At 48.9% G+C, this 23,610-nt stretch overlaps 1 protein-coding gene across 1 annotated transcript in view; it reads right to left on the bottom strand.

Moving 5' to 3' along the window:
* The window catches only part of LOC119390099 (parafibromin-like), a gene marked incomplete at its 3' end in the record, with an annotated part of 120,758 nt that overhangs the window by 84,187 nt on the left and 12,961 nt on the right, over positions 1 to 23,610 (bottom strand). Inside the window, 2 exon segments of the mRNA XM_037657648.2 lie at positions 7,300 to 7,385; positions 11,958 to 12,013. Coding sequence (XP_037513576.1) covers positions 7,300 to 7,385; positions 11,958 to 12,013 — 142 coding nt within the window.

Genomic DNA, 23,610 nt, shown 5'->3' with positions numbered 1-23,610 from the left:
CAATTACCCAGATGTGGTTTGATAACGTGTAGTTTATTTTGTGTGTGCATATCCCATGGTGCTCTACCAACAAGCCCTCAGCTTTTGTTTAAGGAGAGGTTTTAGGTCTACAGTGATGGGAATGGCCAAAAGTGTTTTGTATCAGGTTTTGTAGCAGGAAAAATGATGATTTGTAGCAGCTGCCCTCAGTTTTGTAGCAGGTTGCGAAAACGAAAAAAAAAACAGGTCAGATGGCGTTTTAATGCTTTTATTATACAATAAAATGAAGTATTAAATACAGTGTGTGCATGAGTTCAATGACGGCGCAACTAACGCAAGCTTTAAACAAAGCCTAGGATCACAAATATATGAAGACTGGTTGGCACAAAGATGCGGGTACACAATACATGAATGTCACTTGCATGAAACACACTAAGCTTTCTTCCCTTTTTTCTCCGCATGCAAGTGTGGCATACACTCGGCCATCTTTTTTCGTGCTTGAGCAAGCACTGCTCGCCCACTCTCGATGTCAGAGAAGTTCTTCAACTTCATGCCCCGCTGAATCAACAAGTCAGCATTTTTAATCATCCGTTCTGCCTCAGCCACTTCCTTTTTGGCTTGGTCATTGGTAAGTTCCACATTCGGTGAACTTTGCTCTGCATCTATACGCATACGCTTTGATGGTCGCTCTTCAGCTGCAAGGCGCTCCGCATACCGTCTTGATGCCCCCTTGACAGCCTTAATGACATCGGAATTGACTGGAAATGAGCATGGGTCACTGTCAAACCTCTTTGAATATGACATTATGTGACGTATGCCATTTACGCTTGAGAGAGAAAGATCTGACCTGTCGTGCAGGACTCTTGAGTTTTCACTAAATCCACGCTCAACATCGCCATTGCCATGCGGAAGTGATAGAAGTGCCTTGACTAGCTTGGACAATAGCGGATATTTTGGCCCACCCTGACCATCTTTCATGATGAAAACTTGATGCCAGTATTTGTCCAGTGGCATGTCAGAACCTGTATGTAACTGGTTCAAGTTTAGCACCGTCAATTCATCAAGAAGAGATGAAACTTCAGCGGGTTGAACCACCTGGGGTGCACACTTTGCAAGATATCTGAAGGAGTCTCTTGAAGATTCCGCACTATGATTGCTCGGATGCAGGCACCTGACATGTTGGAGCATCTGATTCTCAAGAGGAAGTTTTGCCATCAAGTACTTCGAACATGTAATGTAGAACGACCTTGCTCCTAGCCGGAACGCAGCTTTCTCTGCAGCAGTCCAGGTCTTAATAGCTTCTTCGGTGTCTGCTCCTACCTCTACATGTTGTTTCCAGTTCCGAGAGGACTCAACGTCAATGAATGCAAGCTGACTGCCTGACTTTGCCTGAAACACTTCGGTCCTTAAAAACCTTCCCAAGATTTTTTTTAGCAGCATCACCATTTCATCATAAAGAATGTGAAGCAGGGGTTCGGTTCCCTGAAAGTTTTAGGAACCTTGTAAGAAGTTCACCAGCATTTTTCACAAACAGAGCCAACAAATCCCCTTGACGGTGGCCTCCGAGATAAAGCGGCGCATTGCCAGGTAATCTCGGAGGCTATGCGTAGCAGCTTTGGAGCAGTTCTGCTCATTTGTCGCATGGATGTAGCAGCTTTCACGAAATGTAGCAGGTTGGAGCAATGGTGCTCATTTGTAGCATAGATGTAGCAGCTTTAATGAAATGTAGCAGCTTGGAGCAATTGTAGCAGCTTTCCCATCACTGGGTCTAGTGCAGGAACAGGTATGGATGCATTGGCAGCGTTTTCGTGGACGGATCCAACTAGCTGGTCCACCAACATGTTTCCTTGGATCTCGCGGTGTTCTGGCACCCAGCACACTACGACATGTTGTTTGAGTGTGTAGATTGTGCATAAAAATGAGTATAGCGAGACAAGGACACGACTTCCGTGTTTCTTCAGAGTTTTTAAAGCTTTCACAACGCTTAGAGAATCCGTGTATATCACTGCACTTTCTAGTTTTAATTCTTTGATGTGTTTAACGGCCGCAAGTATCGCATAAGTCTCTGCTGTGAAGATGCTTGTATTGGGGTGCAGAGTGCCGGCATCTGAAAAAGATGGACTGACAGCCTGCGTAGGACAAAGAGACTGTAAAGAATTCAGGGTGTGAGTACTTGTGTTGTAATTCGAGGAAGTGTGTACAGATACCGTATTTACTCGCGTAATGATCGCACTCGCGTAATGATCGCACCCCTAAATTTTGTCGTCTAAATTCGATTTTTCTTTTTCCCCGCGTAATGATCGCACCCCGAACTTGCCGCATCAATATGTCGTGTGCCAAGTCTAGCCGATGATCATCGCGTTTATCATCTGTCGAATGTTGCGTTAATAACTCTTCCAAACTCGCCAAGTGAACTGCACGCACCAAACATATTCGTAATTTTTGCCCACCGTTGGCGGAAACGTGCCATTTAGGATTGCAGTACAGGCAAATGCCGCAGTTTTCACTGAATGCCCGCCATGTGTTTTATGTCTGTGGCAGCTGAACGCGCCCATCTTTGTTTCTGTGATCTGAAAGCAGGCATCACTACGCTAATGCCGTAAATTTACTGATTTAAATGAAAGCATTCCTTATTTAGACAGAAGAGACTGTTCTGACGCGCGTGACGTACTCACAACCACCGTGACTGACGAAAAGAAGAAAAAAAAATGCGGTCGCTTCGCTCTGTGGGCCGCCATGTTTGTTTAGCTATCTCGCACTGTTACAGCGGCGGCCGCCTGTTGGTCGACCTGTTGTCATCCCGCAGCAACAAGCTGCCGACGCATTCCCATAATTCCTGAAAAAGCCGTGTCGCCAGGGTCGCCGCCATCCCAGTCGCTCGTCACGGCGTCACTCGACACCACGTTTTTTTGGCTGTGCTTTGTGATCGTCTGTTGAAGCACCGTTTCACTATGGGGCGGTATGCGAGCTTTACTGCCGCGTTCAAGCTGAAGGCGCTTGATTACGTGCTAGAGCACGGAAACCGCGCTGCCGGCAGACATTTCGGCGTCGACGAAATCCGGATCCGATATTGGAAAAAACAGCGCGAGAAGCTCATGGCTACGAACAGCACGCGTCGGTCTTTCCGCGGACCCAAAACGGGCAAGTTCCCTGACATCGAAAAGGCAGTCCTCGAATACGTGAGGGACATGCGCAAAGACGGTTGTGCCGTGTCGTTAGACATGGTATGGACGCAGGCGCGCACAGTTTCCCGGAGGCTGGGAATAGCCACAAAGGACTTCCGCGCCAGTTCCGGCTGGACGACACGCTTCATGCGGCGGAATGGACTGTCGCTGAGGCGGCGGACGTCGTTGTGCCAGCGACTTCCATCCGCGTACGAAGACAAAGTGATCGATTTTCACAGGTTCGCCACGAGTATACGCCAGAAGAACGGTTTCCTGCTGTCACAGATAGGCAACGCCGACCAAACGCCGTTGACGTTTGACATGCCTCGAAGCACTACTGTGAACGAGAAAGGTGCTCGAAGTGTGCTCGTGAAAACGTGTGGTGCGGAGAAGCAGCGGTGCACCGTGATGCTCGCAGTGACGGCAGACGGGCGGAAGCTGCCGCCGTACGTGATTCTGAAGTGGAAAACAATTCCGAAGGGAAACTTTCCCCGTGGCATCCACATCCACGCTCAAGCAAAAGGGTGGATGACGGCAGACCTCATGGTCGATTGGATCAAGACGGTTTGGGGGCGAAGAGCAGGAGCGCTTCTGCTTCCTTCACTTCTTGTGCTGGACAGCTTTCGGGGCCATCTCGTTGACAGTGTCCGTACCGAGCTGAAGGAGCGGCGCACGGAAATCGCAGTGATCCCTGGGGGTCTAACTTCGCTGCTACAGCCTCTGGACGTGTCACTGAACAAACCGTTCAAGGACAACGTCCGGAGGCTGTACGCAGAGTGGATGGCGGCGGGCGACCACGATTTCACGCCAAGTGGCAAAATCAGGAGACCCTCCGTGGAAGTCCTCTGCTCATGGATTCTCGAAGCGTGGAGTACCATTTCTGACGAGGTGGTCGTCAAGAGCTTTAAGAAGACTGGCATTTCCAACGCGCTCGACGGGACAGAAGATGACCGTCTATGGGACAGTGAAGACACTGCCGATTCCGACAGGGAATCGTGCGGCGACGACACTGACGCCAGTGACGCTTCGGACTCAGAATGAACGTTAGGGGGTCAGAGAGTTCAAAAATAAAAGGGCAGTGTTCCATGCATGTAGCTCCTGCGTAATGCGTGCATTTTATTACAAAGGTAAGCCTTACTCTACTTTTATTTTTGGTTATGTTCATGATAGCTATCGTAAGAATTCAGATTAGCGACTTCTTTGCGTTTTCGGTGCTCAGAATATTGTTTCACGGAAAATTTACCCCGCGTAATGATCGCACCCCGAAGTTGGCGTCAATTTTTTTGAAAAAAAAGGTGCGATCATTATGCGAGTATATACGGTATGTGCAACTGGCGCCTGCTTGTTAACTTCCACTAGAGAAACATCGCAATCTATAGGCTGCCACTGCCACAGCAGGAGATGTGCAGCGGGAGTCATTAGACCGTGTTCATGGAGTGACAGACCAAATTCCTCAGCTAGGCCCCTCACACGAAGTGCGTAGGGCTGTCTAACGGCAGGACGATTGCAAGAGAGTACAGAAGTGGACAAATCGTTAATTGTAGTCTGAGGGGTGTTCCTTGTCTGCGTTCACCTTGAGGAAATACACAAAGGACATGCAAGATCTCTGCAGGTGGAGTGACCACTCGTTCGATTCAACGTGGATGCTTTCCGCGGGGCTGGTGCGAAAAGCACCCGTAGAAAGACGAATGCCTAATTGGTGGACAGGGTCAAGCATCTTCAAGGCACTTAGTGTCTAAGAGTGATAAACCATGGCCCCGTAATCTAGGCGCGTGCGAGTAAGGCTTTTATACAGATTCATCAGGCACTTGCTGTCACTACCCATGCAGTCCGTGACAACACTTTCAGGATATTCATTGTTTTTAAGCACTTGTTTTTCATATACTTGATGTGTGGTATGGAGGTTAGTTTCGTGTCTAGGATTAGGCCTAAGAATTTATGCTCAGTCTTTACAGACAGACAGTGACCATGCAGGTCAATGTCAGGATCAGGATGAAGGCCCCTCTTTCAAGGAAACATGCAAGTGCTTTTTTGTGGATGCAGCCTGAATCCGCTTTTGTCTGCCCATTTAGACACCTTGTTCAGACCAAGCTGAACCTGCCACTCACACATGGCAAGATTACAAGACTTAAAGCCTATTTGTACGTCATCCACATACGTGGAATAGAACATGGTAGGGGAATGCATAGACGCAAGGAATTCATTTTTATAATAAAAAGGGCACAACTCAAGACACCATCCTATGGTACTCCAGTTTCCTGAACAAACGGTCGGGACAAAACACTGCCTACTCGAACCTGAAATGTGCAATTGAATAGATAGCTTTCGACTATGGCCAACATTCTACCTCGCACACCTAAGCGTGAGAGGCAGGGTTGCCAACTGTAGCGTATTACCCTACCTCTAGGGTAATTTCGAAATTTATCAGCCAGCATGGGGTAGTAGGGCGATGATACAATTTCCTCGTGCAGGAGTGAGACGGCTGAAATTGATTTGGGAGCAGTTTTTGGAGCAGCAACATTTCGATTTTGGAGCAGAAGAACCCTGATTTGGAGCAGTTAGCAGAATTTTTTATGTCATATCAGGAGCTTGAAAAACAGATTTGTAGCAACTTGGGGGGACAAGTACATATTTACATTGGCCTAGGATAGACGTAACACTAAAGCAGCCTTTGGAGAAAGTATCGCCAGGTATGAACTATACTATCTCTTTAAATGCTATGCGACCTATCTATCCCGACTAAGAAACCATGAAATAATTGAAAAAAAGGTTCTGCAAACTAGGTTCACCTCATAAAAACTTGAAAAAAAAAAACAACAACAAAAAGAATGTGATTGCACAAGAATTGCAGTTACATAGCAGTAGGCCTTTTTAATATCAGTGATATAATTTAGCACATTACTGCTTTGGCTTTTATTGCAACAGCAATTATATGGACATTCCGAACAGGTTTTTGCCGTCGGCATCGCAGTCATGTTACATATAAAGTCCAAATCGATAACACCCCCGCGCATCACATGTTTTACTCTTGGGTAAAAGCGCGCGCATGTATCATGAAAGGGTTCGTGATGCGCACTTCGTTCCCGACCGCACACGGGCGCGGCAATGGTGAGCTGGTTTCGTACGTGAAGGCAACGCGTCTGTGCGGCGCACTTAGTGGTCTTGCACAAAGAGGCAGCAAGAATGGCGGCGTGGCGCGTTGGGGTTCTCGCCTATTAAATGCGTGCAGTATGCCTGCAACTGCGCTTGACCACATGCACTACCCAGCAGTTAACTGAAGATGCTTATCGTAAGGGTTGTCGGCGATTAAGCCATAGTGGCGCGTTTGCCAGCTGCCGCCATCACGCCTCCGCGCATTTCCGCTGCTTATCCGTAAAGACATCGCCGCACAGCGCCTTGATAGCAGCCCCTTTGAATTTCTGGTCTGCTTCACTCCATAACGCTTGGGCATTGCGGCACAGCTGACTTTCGGACTGTGCTACTGTTGCAAACAGACTGACTCGCGAAAACGCTGGTTCGAACCTATGAGATGATAGACGCGGCTGAGGTGGGGCTTCAAATAATGCCTTTCGGACCTGCAATTTGGGCAGAAAGTCCAAAAAATCGGATGCGGAAGAGCTTCAGCGTCTGAAATTTCGGACATTCTAATCCATTGACTTCTATGGGGCTGGTGACGGTGCCGCGAAAGCGTCCGAATTTTCAAGCATGTCCGGAAAATCGGGCGTCCGAAAAATCGGCATTTGACTGTATAGTGAGCTTCTGCAGAAGTACGAGGCATCGATAGAAAATACGAAATCGGACACACTGTCGCTGACAAAGTACTGCAGAGAAGCATCCTTTCAGTGCAAGTAGCAAAGTAAGGAGGCCTGAAGGTAGCCCTAGCGCTACCTTAACTTGAGGGAGCACCAAGGAGGGCCTCAGTGAGGGAACGTTAGTAAGGAGCGTTCCAGAATAGGTGATAAGGCGTCCTCAAGCAGTTAAGGCCCCCCACTGAGGTGAGGAGCATTCCAGAATACAGGCCTAAGTCACCAGCAAATACTGTATGTCTTCTCACTGTCTCCCTTATCCCGCCTTCAAGTGCTTCAGTATTGTGAGGATAAGCAAATCAGTCAATATCAGTCAATGACGTAGGAACTGATTAGAATGAAAGCTGTACCTTATCTGCTCAGTGACCACAGGTGCTTCCTTGGGAGCATCCAAACGTGCTGAAAACTGCTCCTTGGCACGCTGCATTTGCGTCTCCTGCACACACAATGGTGAAACATGGTGAAACCACTAAAGTGAATGTGCTGACGTTCTGCACAATCATATCATAACAGTGACTTAGGCCACAGACTAATACATATTCAATACATCAGCTTTGCTATAGCCACAGTTTGTTGACAGATTCCTGTTGTTCACCCCCACATTAACACTTGGGCTAAGAAAGATATAGGGGCTGCTGAATAATTTTGACCTTATGAGAATACTGCCTTATTTTTTTATTTTGATGTGATAGGGTTTCAGCCACAAAAAACTGTTAGCACCACTCGGCGCAGGCTGCGCAGCAATGTTAAGGATTGTTTCAGACTGTACTGTTAAGATTACAGTAGACTCTCAATAAACGAAACTCTCTTAAATGAAATTGCTGCTTAAATGGAACAACTGCCTCTAACACGATTGGTTTTGTGCTTAAATTCTGCACCCCTTTTCATCTCTCAGTAAACGAAACTCCTGTTAGATGAAACATATTTTCCTGGTCCCTTCAGCTTTCGTTTAACAGGAGTCTACTGTACATGCAGGACGCGACTAGTCAAGTTGATTTGAGAGCTTGAGTGAGTGCCAGGGATAACGCTAACAGGTTCGATCACCGCTGTATAAAAGACGTATACCACCGATGATTACATTCGTGTCAGGCACATCAGCATCAGAAGTTGCGTCAAGCACATCACCTACTAAGCTACGCCGTCACTGCCGGGACAATGGCTGTACCATACGCACACATACGTGGGTGTTTGTTACCCGCGGACGCAGTGAAGGGAGCAGCTTTCGTTCTGAAAGGAACACATCTGTGCGGTGCATTTCATGGGTGCGCACGAAGAGCCAGCAGTGAACTGTGGCGTGGAAAGTTTGGGTTGTCACTGGGCTAGTGAAACCGTACTTCCTAAACTTCTTTTTTACTCCTAGACATCTGCAATGCCATACCTTGTACTGCTTTCCAATGTTTCTAGAAATCACTATGCTTTGTTCAAGTTCTTTGTAAGCAGATCAACATTTAATACATTTTAGCACTGGTACAATTCAACATAGTCTTGGTTATCAGGAGTGAGACGGCTGAAACTGAATTGGGAGCAGTTTCTGGAGCAGCAAAATTTTGATTTTGGAGTAGAAGAACCTTGATTTGGAGCAGTTAGCGGCATTTCATCGGTCATCCTAGGAGCTTGAAAAAACAAATTTGCAGCAATTTGCGGGGACAAGTACATATTTTAATTTACTTGGAATACACATAACACTGAAACAGCCCTTGGAGAAAGTTTTTTTTAACAGATTATCACCAGGCATGAACTACAATACATAGCTCGGGCTATCTAGCCTGTGTAAAAAAACATATGAAATGTCTGAAAAAAAGGTTCTGGAAACTAGATTCACTTCAAACATTTGAAAAAAAAAAAAAAAAAGAAAGCATCACACTTATCAAAAATTTTAAAAATTGTGATTGCACAAGAATTGAAGTTACATAGCAATAATTGCCTTTGCTCAAGATTAGTGATATGATTCAGCAGATTACTGCTTTGGCTTTTTCTATGTCTGCTTCGTCTGCTTAATTATTTAGCTTTTCAAGCATCCCAAGAGCTTCCAACAGGTCAGTGTTTGTCAGGAGAACATCACAATAAGCGCCTTCAACTATCTGCTTGACCGCGCTGTTGGCATAGCGTCAAGTGTACTGCACGCCTTTAGCAGACAACAAAAGCACGCTGCACCACCGCTTGCTGACACCTCGTGCGGGACCACCTTTAAGAGTGCAGCGCAGGTGCCAAGAAACCTCTCAGCACTGACTATCTCATCAAACGCTGCAAGAGTAGCGCCGTTGTAAGCGTACTGTATGCTTTTATTGGGAGACGACACAAACGCGCTTTGCACCAGTCTGCTGCCGCCTTCTTGTGCAAAACCGCTAGAGCAGGGATTCTCAAACTTTCTGGCCTTGGGGAACCACAACGGCTTTTCCAGAGTGCCGCGGTACCCCTAACTTTTTCATGAGCATGAAGAATTTCGAAAGCGGGGAGGTGATAACGCCTCTCGACGCGCACAACCACCTCTCTTTTCTTTACTACCGAAGGCCATCGCCGTTGATGTAGAACTCCGGATAATACAGTGACTTGCGATGCCCCCCCCCCCCCCACGCCGCCCCGCGAGTCGCGTAAAGCGCCTGCCGACCATACACTGCATGCTTCAGGCACCGCGCAGCGTAAGCAATCTATTCACACAAACGAAGCGCCGGACGCACAGAGGCCTGTTTTATGCTTTGCAAAACAAAAAAGGAGGCATGCCACGCTCACACCAAAACGGCCGTCGTAAAGCTAAGCCTAAATGCGCGTGTATCCCACAGGCGGCACGAAGCGACGCCTCTTACGCGTATCAAAGAGCTCGCTGCGCATTTTGATTACAAAAACCGACATAAAGTAGTGGCAATTCACCGTGTACTAAAACTGTGCCACATGAACGCCAACGCGCCATGAGCCACGAATAAAGTGCCGAGGTGCCCGTTAAAGGGACGCTAAAGGCAATAATAATTTATGTCAGAGTGAAAGCTCAATGTATGACGTCTAAAACGGCAATATTATCAACAGCAGTGCCCTACTTAACGAGAAATTAAGCTGAATCTATCACAGGATGAGTGCCACGAGTGGGACATTTTGGAAATGGTCGCAATGACGTGAGAGCATCCGACTACAATCAATCACTAGTAATCATACCAGCTGCAATAAAAAAAAAGAACCTTCCGTGCATCAAGAGACGTAATAAAATGCTGCTCGTTCGTTTCTGTTTGAGACATGGAAAAAAACAACCTCTTTGGCGTTGCCATGGGGAATGGCGCGCGTGGTTCAAAGATTCCGTTTTCGCCGAACTGCGCTTCTCCCAGCGCCCGGATTCGCTCACACGGTCGCGTCTCAGTGGTAGTTTCGGGATCACGTACTGCAGCGTGTGTGTTTTGCATGCTTGTGAAAGTCGCTCTGACAGAAAGTTCGACAAAATGCCGCATACATGTGATGTTGCCGGATGCCCGAACGGCGCACGCCGCCAGTGCACGCCGCCGCGCAGTAAAGGTGGGCAACGTTGGGCACGGCAACAGTGACGTCAGAAAGGCCGCTTTCAGGCGGGTGATTTGAAGCGCGCTAACGCGATGCGAACCACTAAAACGTGATTTTATTTCAAAATAAGCACTTCCTTAGCACAAAAGTAGCACTACGAGGTTTCTGGACCGCTGATTTCAATAATCAACGCCGACTTAAAATTTGCCTTTAGTGTCCCTTTAATGTCGTTTGAACTGGTCTGAAAGCTCGCCATAAATTACCAGTGCTGCGCGCATTCTGTCACCACGGGTCCGCAAATCGTGCAAAATTCATGGCGGATGATGACTTCGTTAAATGCAAAATGCAATGCGAATTTGCTTGTCTAAATAAATAAATTAGTTGCTAATGGGGGTAAAACGGGAGCGGGTTGAATTTGTTCTGGCCGCCCGCGGAACCCAGTTTGAGGACCAATGTGCCATCGCGGAGACACGTAGCATGCAGGAAGCTAGTTGACGCCACGTTGGCGCCACATGGTGCTCACCGTCAGCAAACGCGCGCATAGGTGACCACACGCAGCAGCGTCGACACGAAAACTGCAGCGACCGGAGGAACACGCTACACTCAACAAAGAACCTGAGAGTCAACCCCGCTACGCATACCACTCGGTGGTTTTCTCTAAGCACCAGAACACACAGCCTAGCGAGTAGAAGCAGCACGTTCGGGGCACAGCAGCACATTTTAGCGGGGTCACACATATTGACAGCAGTCCAAAGGAGATTATGGCGGCACCAGGGGGGGCTTCATTAGAAAGGTGCATAAAAGAAACACGCTTGGGCGCGTCTGTGAGTTCTGCGAACGTCTTGTTTTCTTGGTATTCCTGGCACTGCTTGGAAAATCATGTTGTCAACTCAGCCTTCTTTCCCCACAGAAGCTGACGTGGACATCAAAATTCTTGCTTTTGAGGCTGTTTTGGAGCAGTTTGGTGCAATTTTTTTAATTTTTATGCTTTGGAGCAGCTTGGCACAGGAAAACTGAAGCACATCAAAAATGCGCAATATGCTCAGCTGTCTCACCCCTAGGTTATGGCTGACGCTTTTCTGTCATCCCTTTTTGGTTGTGCCAAAAAGCACAACACTACTTGCGTAACGTTGAGGCATTGGAAATTCCAAGTCTGTGACGACAAAAGCTGCAGTACAGCAAATACTGTGAATAATTAAGATGAAACTGAAAAGCACAAACACTAGGAAAACTAAGCTAAGCAATGGCTTACCATTTTAGTATATTCGGTGCTTGAATGTCCACAGTTCGATAGGAAAAGTAGCATACTATATAAACTAAACTATGCAGTTAAGTGGTAAATGTTAAATGCTGAGTGGTATATAAACAAAACATGTGCCCTCTAATGCATTCATTACCTCAATGGTCAACTTCTGTGTTATGTAAATGTATCCATCTACATTTTCTTACCCTACAAATGTACAAGCACAAAAAAGTCTTGGGCAGTGTGGCTTGAGTGAAATTCGAAAGTGACAATTGCACTCACCTCGAGACGTGGCTTCTTGACCACTTCATTTTGGGGCTCCTCGGCTGTTCTTTTCACTGCGATAAAAAACAATGCTCCGGACAACGCTCCCTTCCCCACAACATATTAATTTTGGAAAAACTATCCTTGGCTTTTCCGTGAAATATCAATTCTTCGTAAAGTCCTACATGTACAGTTAAATGCATAGTTATATTTTAAATCAAAAAACAAAACTGGAGGAAAAAAAACAAAAAAGAAGCAGCATCCTGCAATGACACAAAACATATACAGAACAGTCGACCACTAAAGCAGTCCTGGACCAATTTTCCAAGTGATCATCAAATGACATCAGTTACAGAGAGGGATGGCACAAGGGAAGGAACTGCCGTCAGCACGCATCATGACCTTGAGCACGCGTAATGAAATGCGATCGCTCTCTCGTGTTGTGATTCCTCAGCACGAGTGTGGGTGTACTGTGGCAAGAAGCGCATTTGATCCAAACACTGTTCTTGATTTATGTACAGTAAACCCTCGTTAACTCGAACTCGCACATCTCGAAATCTCGGTGAAGTCGAAACTTTTTTTCGCCGTGCATTAACCTCCCATAGGTGCTATGTATTTGCCCCCTCTTATCTCGAAACGTTTTCCAGAAGGAACAGCGGATATCTCGAAATCTTGACTGGGAGGGCAGAAGGCAAAGTCCACTCCCAACAGGAAACGAGGGCTCCGTGCGAACGCTTAGCTCTCACTATACATGCCGAACGCGGTCGTGAAGGGCGAATTTGAAATTCCCGCGGACGCAACCATTTCCTATCAGCCTTGTCAAGCAACTGCGGGAGTGATCACGTGTGCGCACCCGCGCACGACTTATGCGCGGTGGGCGGCGTGTGCAGCGCAGGCCGTCAGTACGCAACCTAGCCCTTGCATGTACGAGCTGGTATTCTTTGTTTTCCCCGCGATCTGCACACGACACATATTGCCACGCGCTAGTGGTGGCAGAAGAAGAGAGCGAAGAAGTTGGTGGCTGTTGTGGCCGAAAGTAAACAGCTGGTCGCTTCGAGTTCCCTGTGTGTCGTTTCCTCTCGCGACAGACTGGTGGAGGTGCTGGGTACTGCGACGTCCTATGCCTGCTGGTCCTGAACCAGAAGCAACCAACGCCAGTGCACCAGGGTCTGCTGATATCCATCGAAGCAGCCGCCGCCTTCAAGGTCTACCACCACAGTATGGTCCCCTGGCAAGTTCCTCGAGGAAAATGTCTGCCACGACCGCAACCCAAACCGAGCATGACCCATTCGCTGCCGTACCCTGTGTCGTCAACACGCCTCGCACGCCCAACCCATTCCACGGCGATGCCAGTGAGGATGTGGAAGACTGGTTGGACCATTTCGATCGGGTCGCTGCCATCAATGACTGGGACAATCGCCGTAAGTTGAAGAATGTTTACATCTCCCTCGTAGACGCGGCAAGAGTGTGGTACGAGAACCACGAAGCTTCATTCACCAGTTGGCAGGAGTTCCACCGGCAGCTTCGTGAGGCCTTCAGCAACCCCGAACGGAAAGAAAGAGCTGAGCAGGCACTTTCTTCGCGGTTTCAAATGCCGAACGAGAGCGTCGCCATGTTTGTAGAAGACATGTCGCGATTGTTTCGACGGGCTGACCCCCTCATGTCGGAGGAAAAGAAAGTACGCCTGTTAATGCGAGGCGTAAAGGAACAGCTTTTCGCGGGCCTCGTGCGCAACCCTCCAACAACGGTGTCGGAGTTCATCCGTGAGGCAACAATTATGGAGCGCATGCTTCGGCAGCGGTTGTCGCAGTATGAGCGCCAGACCGCCATGTCCGCAGCGTGCTCGCTTGTGCCAGGGTGTGATGGCAGGGAGTCCCTTACAGAACTCATCCGGCAGGTTGTCCGCGAAGAACTCCAGAAGTCTCATGCCGCGGCAACTCCGAGTGTCACCGCTCTTACCTAAGGCCCCTATACCTACGGAAAGGTACAGCTTTCTCTTGATCTACGCCGCTTCCTCCTCACCACGCCTCTGATAGGGCGACTGCGGTCACGTGGTAGCGCGCGCCTCTCGGCGCCATGTTGAACGCTCCGACGTGCCATTTGCTGTGTGTTCGCCCCATGTGAAGTGCACGAAGTTTGAAGCGTACGTGTGCGTCTCGCTCGTATTGTCGCGATGCCGGGTTGCTGTGCGTTTGGCTGCCATAACCGTGACACCCATGGGAAAGTTTTTTTGCATTCCGTGCGGAAAAGAAAATGAAGGTCGCCGGAAAATCTGGCTCCACAGAATCGGCCGAGCAAACTTCGAGCCGAGATCGGCGCGGCTTTGTGAGGTAAGTGCTCGTGCGTTTTACTCTTGACAGGCGTCTTGCTTTGCCGTGTGAGATATGTGGTGTATTACTTACTCAATGTCACGCGAAATTTCGTGTTATTTGTCATGCACCAAGGCAGTCACTTTCTCGAGCAAGTGACTGTCTTGAACACCAGATGGTCGAAATTTTCGGAGGCCTCCACTACGGCGTGCCTCCTGATCATATCACGGTTTTGGCACGTAAAACCCCACATATTAATAACTCTGAAAGAACGAATGTCGTGCACTAGAACACTAGGTTGTGTTCCACATATTCTACTAACCTTTCACTGTGATGTGCGGATTGAAGGGCGAAGACGGAGCGAGCGTCGGAATGAAAGTGCGATAGCAAAAAAAAAAAAAAAGAACCTAGCGCGCAGGATTTATCGAAAGCAGTGCATTTGCGTGCAGCTCCTCCATCATATTGTCTAATTTGGCGAACCACTTCTGTGTGACAGTCAGAACTTTTTGCAAATTCGGAATATGAGCGGGGCTTTAGTTCAGCGGACCGCGGCTCATCGGCCGGCGTGTCATCATGAATTATCGTGTCACAGATTTAGCGCATAAGTTTCAACACGCTGCGGTAGTTGCAGCAGATGCCTGTTTGACGCGCAGTAGATCAAAGCAATAAATTTAAAATTTCAATCAAAGCGCAGCCATGCGGTTATTTTAATAAACGTTCATTCATGTTTAGAACGTTCTCCGACGCTTATGGTGTTTTGCTGCTGTGATAAGATTTCCACCTAACCTGAGTAAAGTGCGCTGGGGGGCTAGTTGGTATGACATAGAATGGTAAAAAACTGCGCGGTTTACGGAACACAAGAAGTAGACCACAGGACGAGCGCAGGACGAATTGCAGGCATTGCTGCAGTTATATATGATAGAGATAGTTTATACGCACGGGAACTATTCCTTCCCAAATGGCGTGGCTTGACATCACAGCTGCCATGTAAATATTTCTTGCCGATGCAATAAATACACGGGGAAACGCTGCGCTCCGAAAAGAACCGTAAACGACATGCAATTTGCTACAAATTGTACATTGCTTGCAGCAGCTCTCCTGGCGCGCTGTAAGGGAATTAGATGGTGCGCACACCTACACCAACTGAGAAAATGAACGCAGAAATAATAGTCATTACACACAGCCGTATGCGAGACATGGCACGCGACCACGGCTGGACTAGAAAAGCTGAGGCTGAAGTGGCAGCGCGCAACCGGCCTGAAAGCTTCGCGCGTCCGCGTGGCGCGTTCGAGGGGGCGCCGCCGTCGCGCGCGAGAGCGCGCAGGAGAGGAGGCGGCGGAGGGGAGAGCAGATGGCGGTACTTTTACGAAGTATAGGGGCTTTACTCTTACCGACATCATTCGGAACGAAATCAGGCAGTTTGTTCCTTCTTCACCACCATCGCGACCCGAACCTCCCACGCTCTCCTACGCGGATGCCTTGCGGGTCTCTACGCCGCCGACGACGCGTTTTTTTCATCCACCTGCTGGGGCCCCTCGACGTTTTCCAAGTCCAACCCACCGCCCGGCTTTGCAGGCCGACTTCCGTCCTGGCCCGCGGAAGTCCACCGTCTGGCGTGCTCCTGACAATCGTCCTTTGTGCTACCACTGTGGCGAAGCAGGACACATGTACCGCGACTGCTACTACCGGCGAATCGGCCTACGCGGATTCCACCCGGATGCCCGTTGTCCACGCTACGGTGAGCGGCCGCAAGAAATTGAGGAATACTTAGAAAGCAGTCATGTGTCTCCCGCCCAGCAGCGACGACAGTCACGGTCGCCATCACCCCGTCGGCCCGTATCGCCAAACCGCATCCGACCATCCTTTGAGTCCCCTGGTGTCAGTGGCTCAAGTCCACGCCGGGGAAACTGAGAGCAGCGACCTCCGGGGGTGAGGCCGCTGTCACGCGAACCGACAAATATCCTCCTCCGATGCCACCCCCTCACGACGTACCGCTAACGCCTTCTTCTGAAACCGCTACGAGAGCGTCCGCTGCCATTACCGTTTCCGTCGACTGTTATCCAGTGACTGCACTTGTCGATACGGGCGCTGATTACTCGGTCATGTGTGCTTCGCTGGCTACCCATCTACGCAAGGTGCTGACAACGTGGGACGGCCCACAACTGACCACCGCTGGAGGACACCTCGTGTCACCCATAGGAAGGTGCACCGCAAGGCTGGAAATTTGTGCGTCGGCTTTCGTAGCGTCATTCCTTGTACTGCCCAAATGTTCTCGGCCGGTTATTTTGGGCATGGATTTTCTTCAAGAATACGGAGCGATAATTAATCTGCGTGATTTGTTCGTCACTTTCGCTAACTGTGTCTCTCCAGATTCGGATGTCGAGAACGAACATCGTGGCGTGGCGTTACGCGTGGTTGATGACTGCGTCACGTTGCCACCTCGCAGTAGTATCTTCGTCCTTGTTGAGTGCCCACAGGAAAAGCCAAATACGGGCATCACCGAAGGTACGGGCATCGCCGAAGGTAACCTCACGTTATTGCTTGATCGGGAAGTCGCCATCGCTCGAAGTCTCATTCGGCTCCGAAATGGCCAGACTACGCTTTTAGTGACGAACTTCAGTGGCGAATACAAACACTTTGCGAAGCGCACCACCATAGCTTACTTAGAGGCACTGGATGAGTCGGACGCCTTGCCTTTGGTTACGACAATCTCGACAGAGGCAAGCTGCGATGCCGACGTGACTAGTCACCTCAACGTCAATCGCCAGTTAGAAAAACCTCAGCGGGCAAGGCTCCTCAGTCTACTGTCATCCTTTAGTGACTGTTTCGCTACTACATCGAAGGTCCGGCAGACACCTCTAACGAAGCACAGAATCATCACTGAGCCCAACGTCCAACCTGTGCGCCAACATGCTTACCGCGTGTCGCAGAAAGAACAGGATGCCATTCGTCATCAAGTCAAACAAATGCTCGATGACGACGTAATTCAACCATCGACAAGTCCTTGGGCGTCACCTGTCGTGTTGGTTAAGAAGAAAGATGGTTCCCTACGATTCTGTGTAGACTACCGCAAACTGAACAAGATCACGAAAAAAGACGTATACCCTCTTCCTCGCATCGATGACTCCTTAGATCGCCTGCGTCACGCCCGTTACTTCTCGTCGATGGATCTTCGTAGTGGCTATTGGCAGATTCAAGTAGACGAAAGGGACCGAGAAAAAACGGCGTTTATAATACCTGATGGTCTCTACGAATTTAAAGTCCTCCCTTTTGGACTGTGCTCCGCTCCAGCCACATTCCAACGAATGATGGACACAGTTTTGTGTGACCTCAAGTGGCACTCGTGTTTAGTGTATTTAGACGACGTAGTCGTTTTTTCCACGACGTTTGAACAGCACATTGAGCGGCTTGAGGCGGTTCTCCTGGCCATTCGCACCGCCGGCCTGTCTCTGAAGCCGGAAAAGTGTCACTTTGGATACGAGGAGCTTAAATTCCTTGGCCACATTGTCAGCAGTAACGGTGTTCGACCCGACCCTGAAAAGGCCGTAGCAGTTGCTTTGTTCCCGATCCCGAAGACAAAGCATGATGTACGCCGCTTTCTGGGTCTTTGTGCGTATTAACGCCGTTTTGTGCCAAAATTTTCGAAAATCGCCGAACCTCTGCAGCAACTCGTCAAGGACGACGTCGCGTTCGTTTGGGGTCCCGAACAATCAGACGCTTTCCGCGACCTTCAACAACGCCTCCAAACGCCGCCGATCCTTGGTCACTTTGACACCGAAGCAGACACAGAAGTACGCACTGATGCTAGCAACCTTGGTCTCGGAGCCATTCTCGTGCAATATCAAGATGGCGTGGAACGCGTTATTGCCTACGCGAGCCGCACGTTGTCATCTGCTGAGAAAAACTACTCAACGACTGAAAAAGAATGTCTGGCGGTCGTATGGGCTATTACGAAATTCAGGCCATACCTGTACGGACGCCCATTCCGAATCGTCAGTGACCACCACTCTCTCTGCTGGCTGGCGAATCTGAAAGATCCTTCGGGCCGTCTCGCAAGATGGAGCCTTCGGTTACAGGAATTCGATATAACAATAGTTTACAAGTCTGGCCAGAAACACACCGACGCCGACTGTCTTTCCCGCGCACCCATCGAGACCGCTGCGGAAGACTATGACGAAGATTTCAGTTGCCTTTCTATTCTGACATCCCTGAACGTGGCTCAGCAGCAACGCGACGACTTAGAACTGCAACCACTCATCGAATACCTTGAGCGACGACGCCCACAACCCCCACGTCAGTTTGCGCGTGACTTGTCATCTTTCTGTCTACGCAACGACGTCCTCTACAAGCGCAACTTTCATCCTACGAAAACTGTTTACCTCCTAGTCGTTCCTGCTGTTCTCCACGACGACATTTTGCGAGCATGCCACGACGAACCATCGTCCGGACATCTTGGCTTCGCGCGTACTCTGGCGAGGATCAAGCAGAAATACTACTGGCGGAAATTTACAAAAACCGTCAGGCAGTACGTGAAGACTTGCACAGCTTGCCAACGCCGCAAAAATCCACCGATGAAACCAGCTGGTCTGCTTCAACCTGTACGACCCCCTCACGCACCTTTTGCACAGGTCGGGATGGATCTACTCGGCCCGTTTCCGAAATCTTCAGCTGATAATCGCTGGATTGTCGTCGCCACCGACTACTTGACTAGATACTGCGAAACCCAAGCCGTTCAGCGAGCAACTGCTTCCGATGTGGCTAATTTTTTTGTCAAAAACATCGTTCTCCGCCACGGTGCCCCCGCTGTCATCACAGATCGTGGTACGGCATTTACGGCACAATTGCTCCGAGATATCCTGCGGCTGAGTGGTACGACACACTGAACAGCAACCGCGTACCACCCGCAGACCAACGGGTTATCCGAACGCCTTAACAAAACAATTGCAGATATGCTTTCGATGTATGTCGCCAAGGATCACAAGAACTGGGACGAAATCCTCCCATATGTCACATTTGCCTACAACACTGCGCTTCAGGAAACCACCGGCTTTGCTCCTTTTAGTCTGGTTTACGGCCGCGACGTCACTACGATGCTTGACATCATGCTACAACCAACTCCGCCGGACGCGATTACCCCGGATACAGACGTATTTGTTCAGCGCGCCGAAGAAGCCCGGAAGCTAGCACGCTTACGCATTTTGTCGCGGCAAAATCAAGACGCTCACCGGTACAACACCCATCATAGAACTGTAACGTGTAAGCCTGGCGACCTAGTCTGGGTTTGGATCCCCATACGTCAACGAGGGCGCTCCGAGAAATTATGCCGATACTTTGGACCCTACCGAGTTCTTCATCGCCTCGGTGAAGTCAACTACGAAGTTGTCCCAGCAGACACATCGCACCATTCCCGTAGGCTACGCTCCTCGGATGTTGTTCATGTCTCCAGGATGAAGCCGTACCATTCCCGTTGACTGCAAGTCACGCACTTTGTGGTGCGGAGCCTGCCTTCAGGACCATTGTGCAGTTATTTCCCATTTCTTTTATCTCGCCCTTGTGCTGTGCAACAGACACGTTCTTTTTTTTTTTCGACAACGCTTTCACTGTTATTGTCTCTTTTTTGTCTGTTTTCATGTCTTTTTATTTCTGGGGAGAGGGTAATGCCACGCACTAGTGGTGGCAGAAGAAGAGAGCGAAGAAGTTGGTGGCTGTTGTGGCCGAAAGTAAACAGCTGGTTGCTTCGAGTTCCCTGTGTGTCGTTTCCTCTCGCGACAATATTGAGTTCAGTTTTGCTGAGTAGTGAGTGGTCTGTGCAATGAACGCGTCCGAATATCGACCAAGATGTCCCGCCCAAAGCAGTGCAAATCTCTGACGTTGGAGAGAAAAGTCGCGCTAATCAAGCAAGTCGAAAAAGCAGGTCGAAGCAAGTCGTGCATCGCCAAAGAATTCGGCATCCCTTTGTCAACCCTCTCGACAGTGCTTAAAGGAGTACTGACACGATTTTGAAGTGCAGCAAAACGGACTTTTTTGATTTCCTTGGCATGTAGTGTTAACGCTCTCCCCACACCGCATTCGGGAAACACGTATAAATATTTAAGTTTGATTTTAAAGTTTTCATCTCCCAGCATCTGCAAGGCAGCTTCACCGCATGGAGAGCCCTATGACGTTTCAAGTCAGCTCACTTGGTTTGCGAAATCTGGGTTCTGCATGCAGCCTAAATCACAGAAATCACTGTCGGAGGCACTGGACGACAGTTCACTCATCATGAACCAAGTTCGACTGACAGCAAAGGTCAGCAGGTGCATATTTCGTGGGTTGCAGTCTGCCCGTGACGTCACGGACAGACTTGACACGTCACTATGAAGCCGCCCTCTGGAAACCGAAACTGAAACTGCTGGTTGAAAGAAGCGGTATTAAAAATATATGCAATGCATCCCCAGGCACCACGACACTCTTTTTAGGGTTCTCGACACCCGTGCTTTCATTTAAAGCAACAACCCGAAAAATTTTTAAATTCATGTCAGTACTCCTTTAACCCTTTGAGGGTCGAATTTTTTCGCGAAATCCAGTCCAAAAATGTGTAATTTTTTTATTGCTGAAACAAATTCTGCAGACTATTCTATTGCAGAAAAAAATTGTCTAAAATTTTTTTCGGGACCGTAAAGTGACAAAAAAAATCGTTTTTGTTGTTATATACACATGATTTATTCGTAGTAAAATCAAGCAAAATCCCCCCAAAAAAGCTTAACAGTTTTTTTATAAATAAAAATTATGCACTGTATTAAACATAGCTCACAGACATACAAAAATAAGCACACGAGAGTACTTTTTCAGTTAAAAATGTTCGTGCTCTAACACTAAAAACTTTTCAGCGTGTGATAGTCTTTGAAGCATGGCTCGCCGCGCACGATTTTTAGATGTCGCTCCTTGGTCGTCATCGGAGTCTGAACTCGTCAAAAAATCCTCGTCTAACAAACTGAAATCCAATTATTCAGATTGTGATTCAGCACTCGGGGAATAGTCCGCATCGGAAGAATCGCTGCTCGACTCACCGGCAGGAGAGCAACCGGCGCGCGATTCCATAGCGTAAGCGAACTGCGTCGGTGAGTGCACGGAAGAAAACTCTTATGGTTTTGCGCCCGTCCGGAAAGCAAAACGAGTGAAGAAGCTACAGTAATCCTTCGTCTTATCGCCAACAAGACGTAGTTAGTTTTTCCGAGACCCCAAAACAGGAGACGCAATCACAGCGTCGTCGTTTGTGTAATTTAGCGCTGTGCGGAAACAGATGTAATCACGCCCCGGGGAGCAATAAACGAGAAAGTAACAAGCGGTCACCCTTTGATAGATTAGAAACCAGACAGCCATCAGCTTTGCGGCCGCAAGAAGCGAAAACCACCTGAAGGACGAAACCGAAACCAGCCGGACTGCGTGCGCGCGATCTGAGGGGCAACTGAAAGCTGCCACACCTCTTTGGAAAGCGAACAAAAATAAGACGAAGAGACATCGACACGTTAAAAAATTTCCACGTATTCCCGAAGCGTGGCAGCACATTTCAAGCAAGAGAAATGATCGAAGAAGGCGCACGTTTGAAACCAGCCGTGGGCGCGCTCAGTTGCACAAGCGATAGCCGCCGCGCCGTTTTGCGAAGCATAAAAAAAGCAACAAGGAAGAGACATTGGCGCATGAAAAAAAAATCCACGTATTCCCGAAGCGTGGCAGCACATGCAAAGCAAGAAAATTATTGGAAAAAGGCGCGCACTTTAAACCAGCTGCACCGCGAACGCGCTCACATGGGCGAGCGATAGCCGCCGCGCCGTTTTGGTAAGTGAAAAAAAACATACAGCAGAAAGACATCGGTGCACGAAAAAAATTCCACGCATTATAGAAGTGTGACAGCACAGGCCAAACAAGAGAAATAATCGAAAAAGGCGCGCGTTTTAAAAATAAACGCTATGCCGTACATGTACGACGAAAACCCTTTGGTACCAGGAAGCTTCTGCCGTACATGTACGGCGAAAACACTCAAGGGGTTAAGAACAAACAAAAGGGTTTGGAAGCCTTCGAGCAAAGCTTCTCAAGCAAGCGGAAGTGCATTCGGGCGTCCGAATTCCCGGACGTCGAAGCAGCACTGACTGCTAACTGCTTCGCACATGCAGGGTTTTCTCGCGCCCCGGAATCAATCGAAGAAGACATTGGCGCAGAATTCAGCGGCTGTGGTGTGCTGTGCAATGAAGTGCGCAAGGCAACTGGCTGCGTGAGCGATACTGAGGACGGCGAGATCGCCTTTGAGGAGTATGCGCTCTACGAGGCGGACCTCCCGGTTACCAGAATGCTGCCGGATGCCAATATCGTTGAGATGGCCGTGAACGACGCAGATGACCATGCAGACGAGGAAGAGCCTCGAGAAGCGCCTACGACGACAGAAACACGTAACGTGCTGCGCTTGCTCCGCAACAAAGTCGAATGCAGCGGTGGCGACCAACGGCTCATGCGATGTGTTGAGCAACTGGAGAACGCCTTTCTCGAATGCGAACACGACACAGGCGAGCATCACGCAGTTTTTTGGCCCTCAGTAATAAATTTTTTTTCCCTCCGAATTCTCGTGCCTTTACTACGGTAGCTGTCTCGTGCAGTGGAGCTTTTCCTGGCAGCACTGGCTTTTCTTTTACAGTGACCTGGGCAAACATTTTCGGCGTTTTGTTTAACTCGAAATACCGCTTATCTCGAAATTTTCCCCGGATTTGACGGCTTCGAGTTAATGAGGGATTACTGTATCTGTTTGGCGTCGAACAGCAGGCACTGGCAGTTCCAAAGAGAGTGTGCATAGGCCTCTCATTGAAAAAAAGGGCACCTGAGAAAATGGCAACCCAGCGCTATGCTTCTAAACTCTCCTTGCCGTGCACGACTGCAAGATTTGGCGGAGCTGTTCATAGCACAAGCCCGAGGAGTGGTTCACCACCCCTTTAAAGGAAACACCTGAGCCTGCCTAGGTCTCTGCAGGAAACCTGTGCTCATTGCCCACTGCTTGTGCGGTTTGCTACAAAGCCAGGTGCCTCGTCAGCTTCCGCTTGTACAATCAACCGTGTTCTTTTCATTCCTTCTCAAGCTAAAGAGATATTGTACTCACATAAATTTCAGTAGTATTTACTGTAGTCTAACCTAAGGTAATGGGCGTCAGCAGGGGGGTGCAAAGGAAGCACTTGACCTCTCAAGCCACACCAGCACTTGCCCCCACCCAAGCTACACCAGCGCTCTCCCCCAGCCGCAACGCAACGCGGGTTCCCAACCCCCAAGACAAAGTCCGGCTGACGCTCACGTCTAAGGTCGTGTCAAATGCCATACGGCGTTTGTGGTGTCTTGACTTC

The sequence above is a fragment of the Rhipicephalus sanguineus genome, chromosome 1 (assembly GCF_013339695.2).
Source record: "Rhipicephalus sanguineus isolate Rsan-2018 chromosome 1, BIME_Rsan_1.4, whole genome shotgun sequence".
Taxonomy (NCBI): domain Eukaryota; kingdom Metazoa; phylum Arthropoda; class Arachnida; order Ixodida; family Ixodidae; genus Rhipicephalus; species Rhipicephalus sanguineus.
The sequence above is the reverse complement of the archived record's forward strand: the minus strand, read 5'-3'. Positions and strand labels throughout refer to the sequence as shown.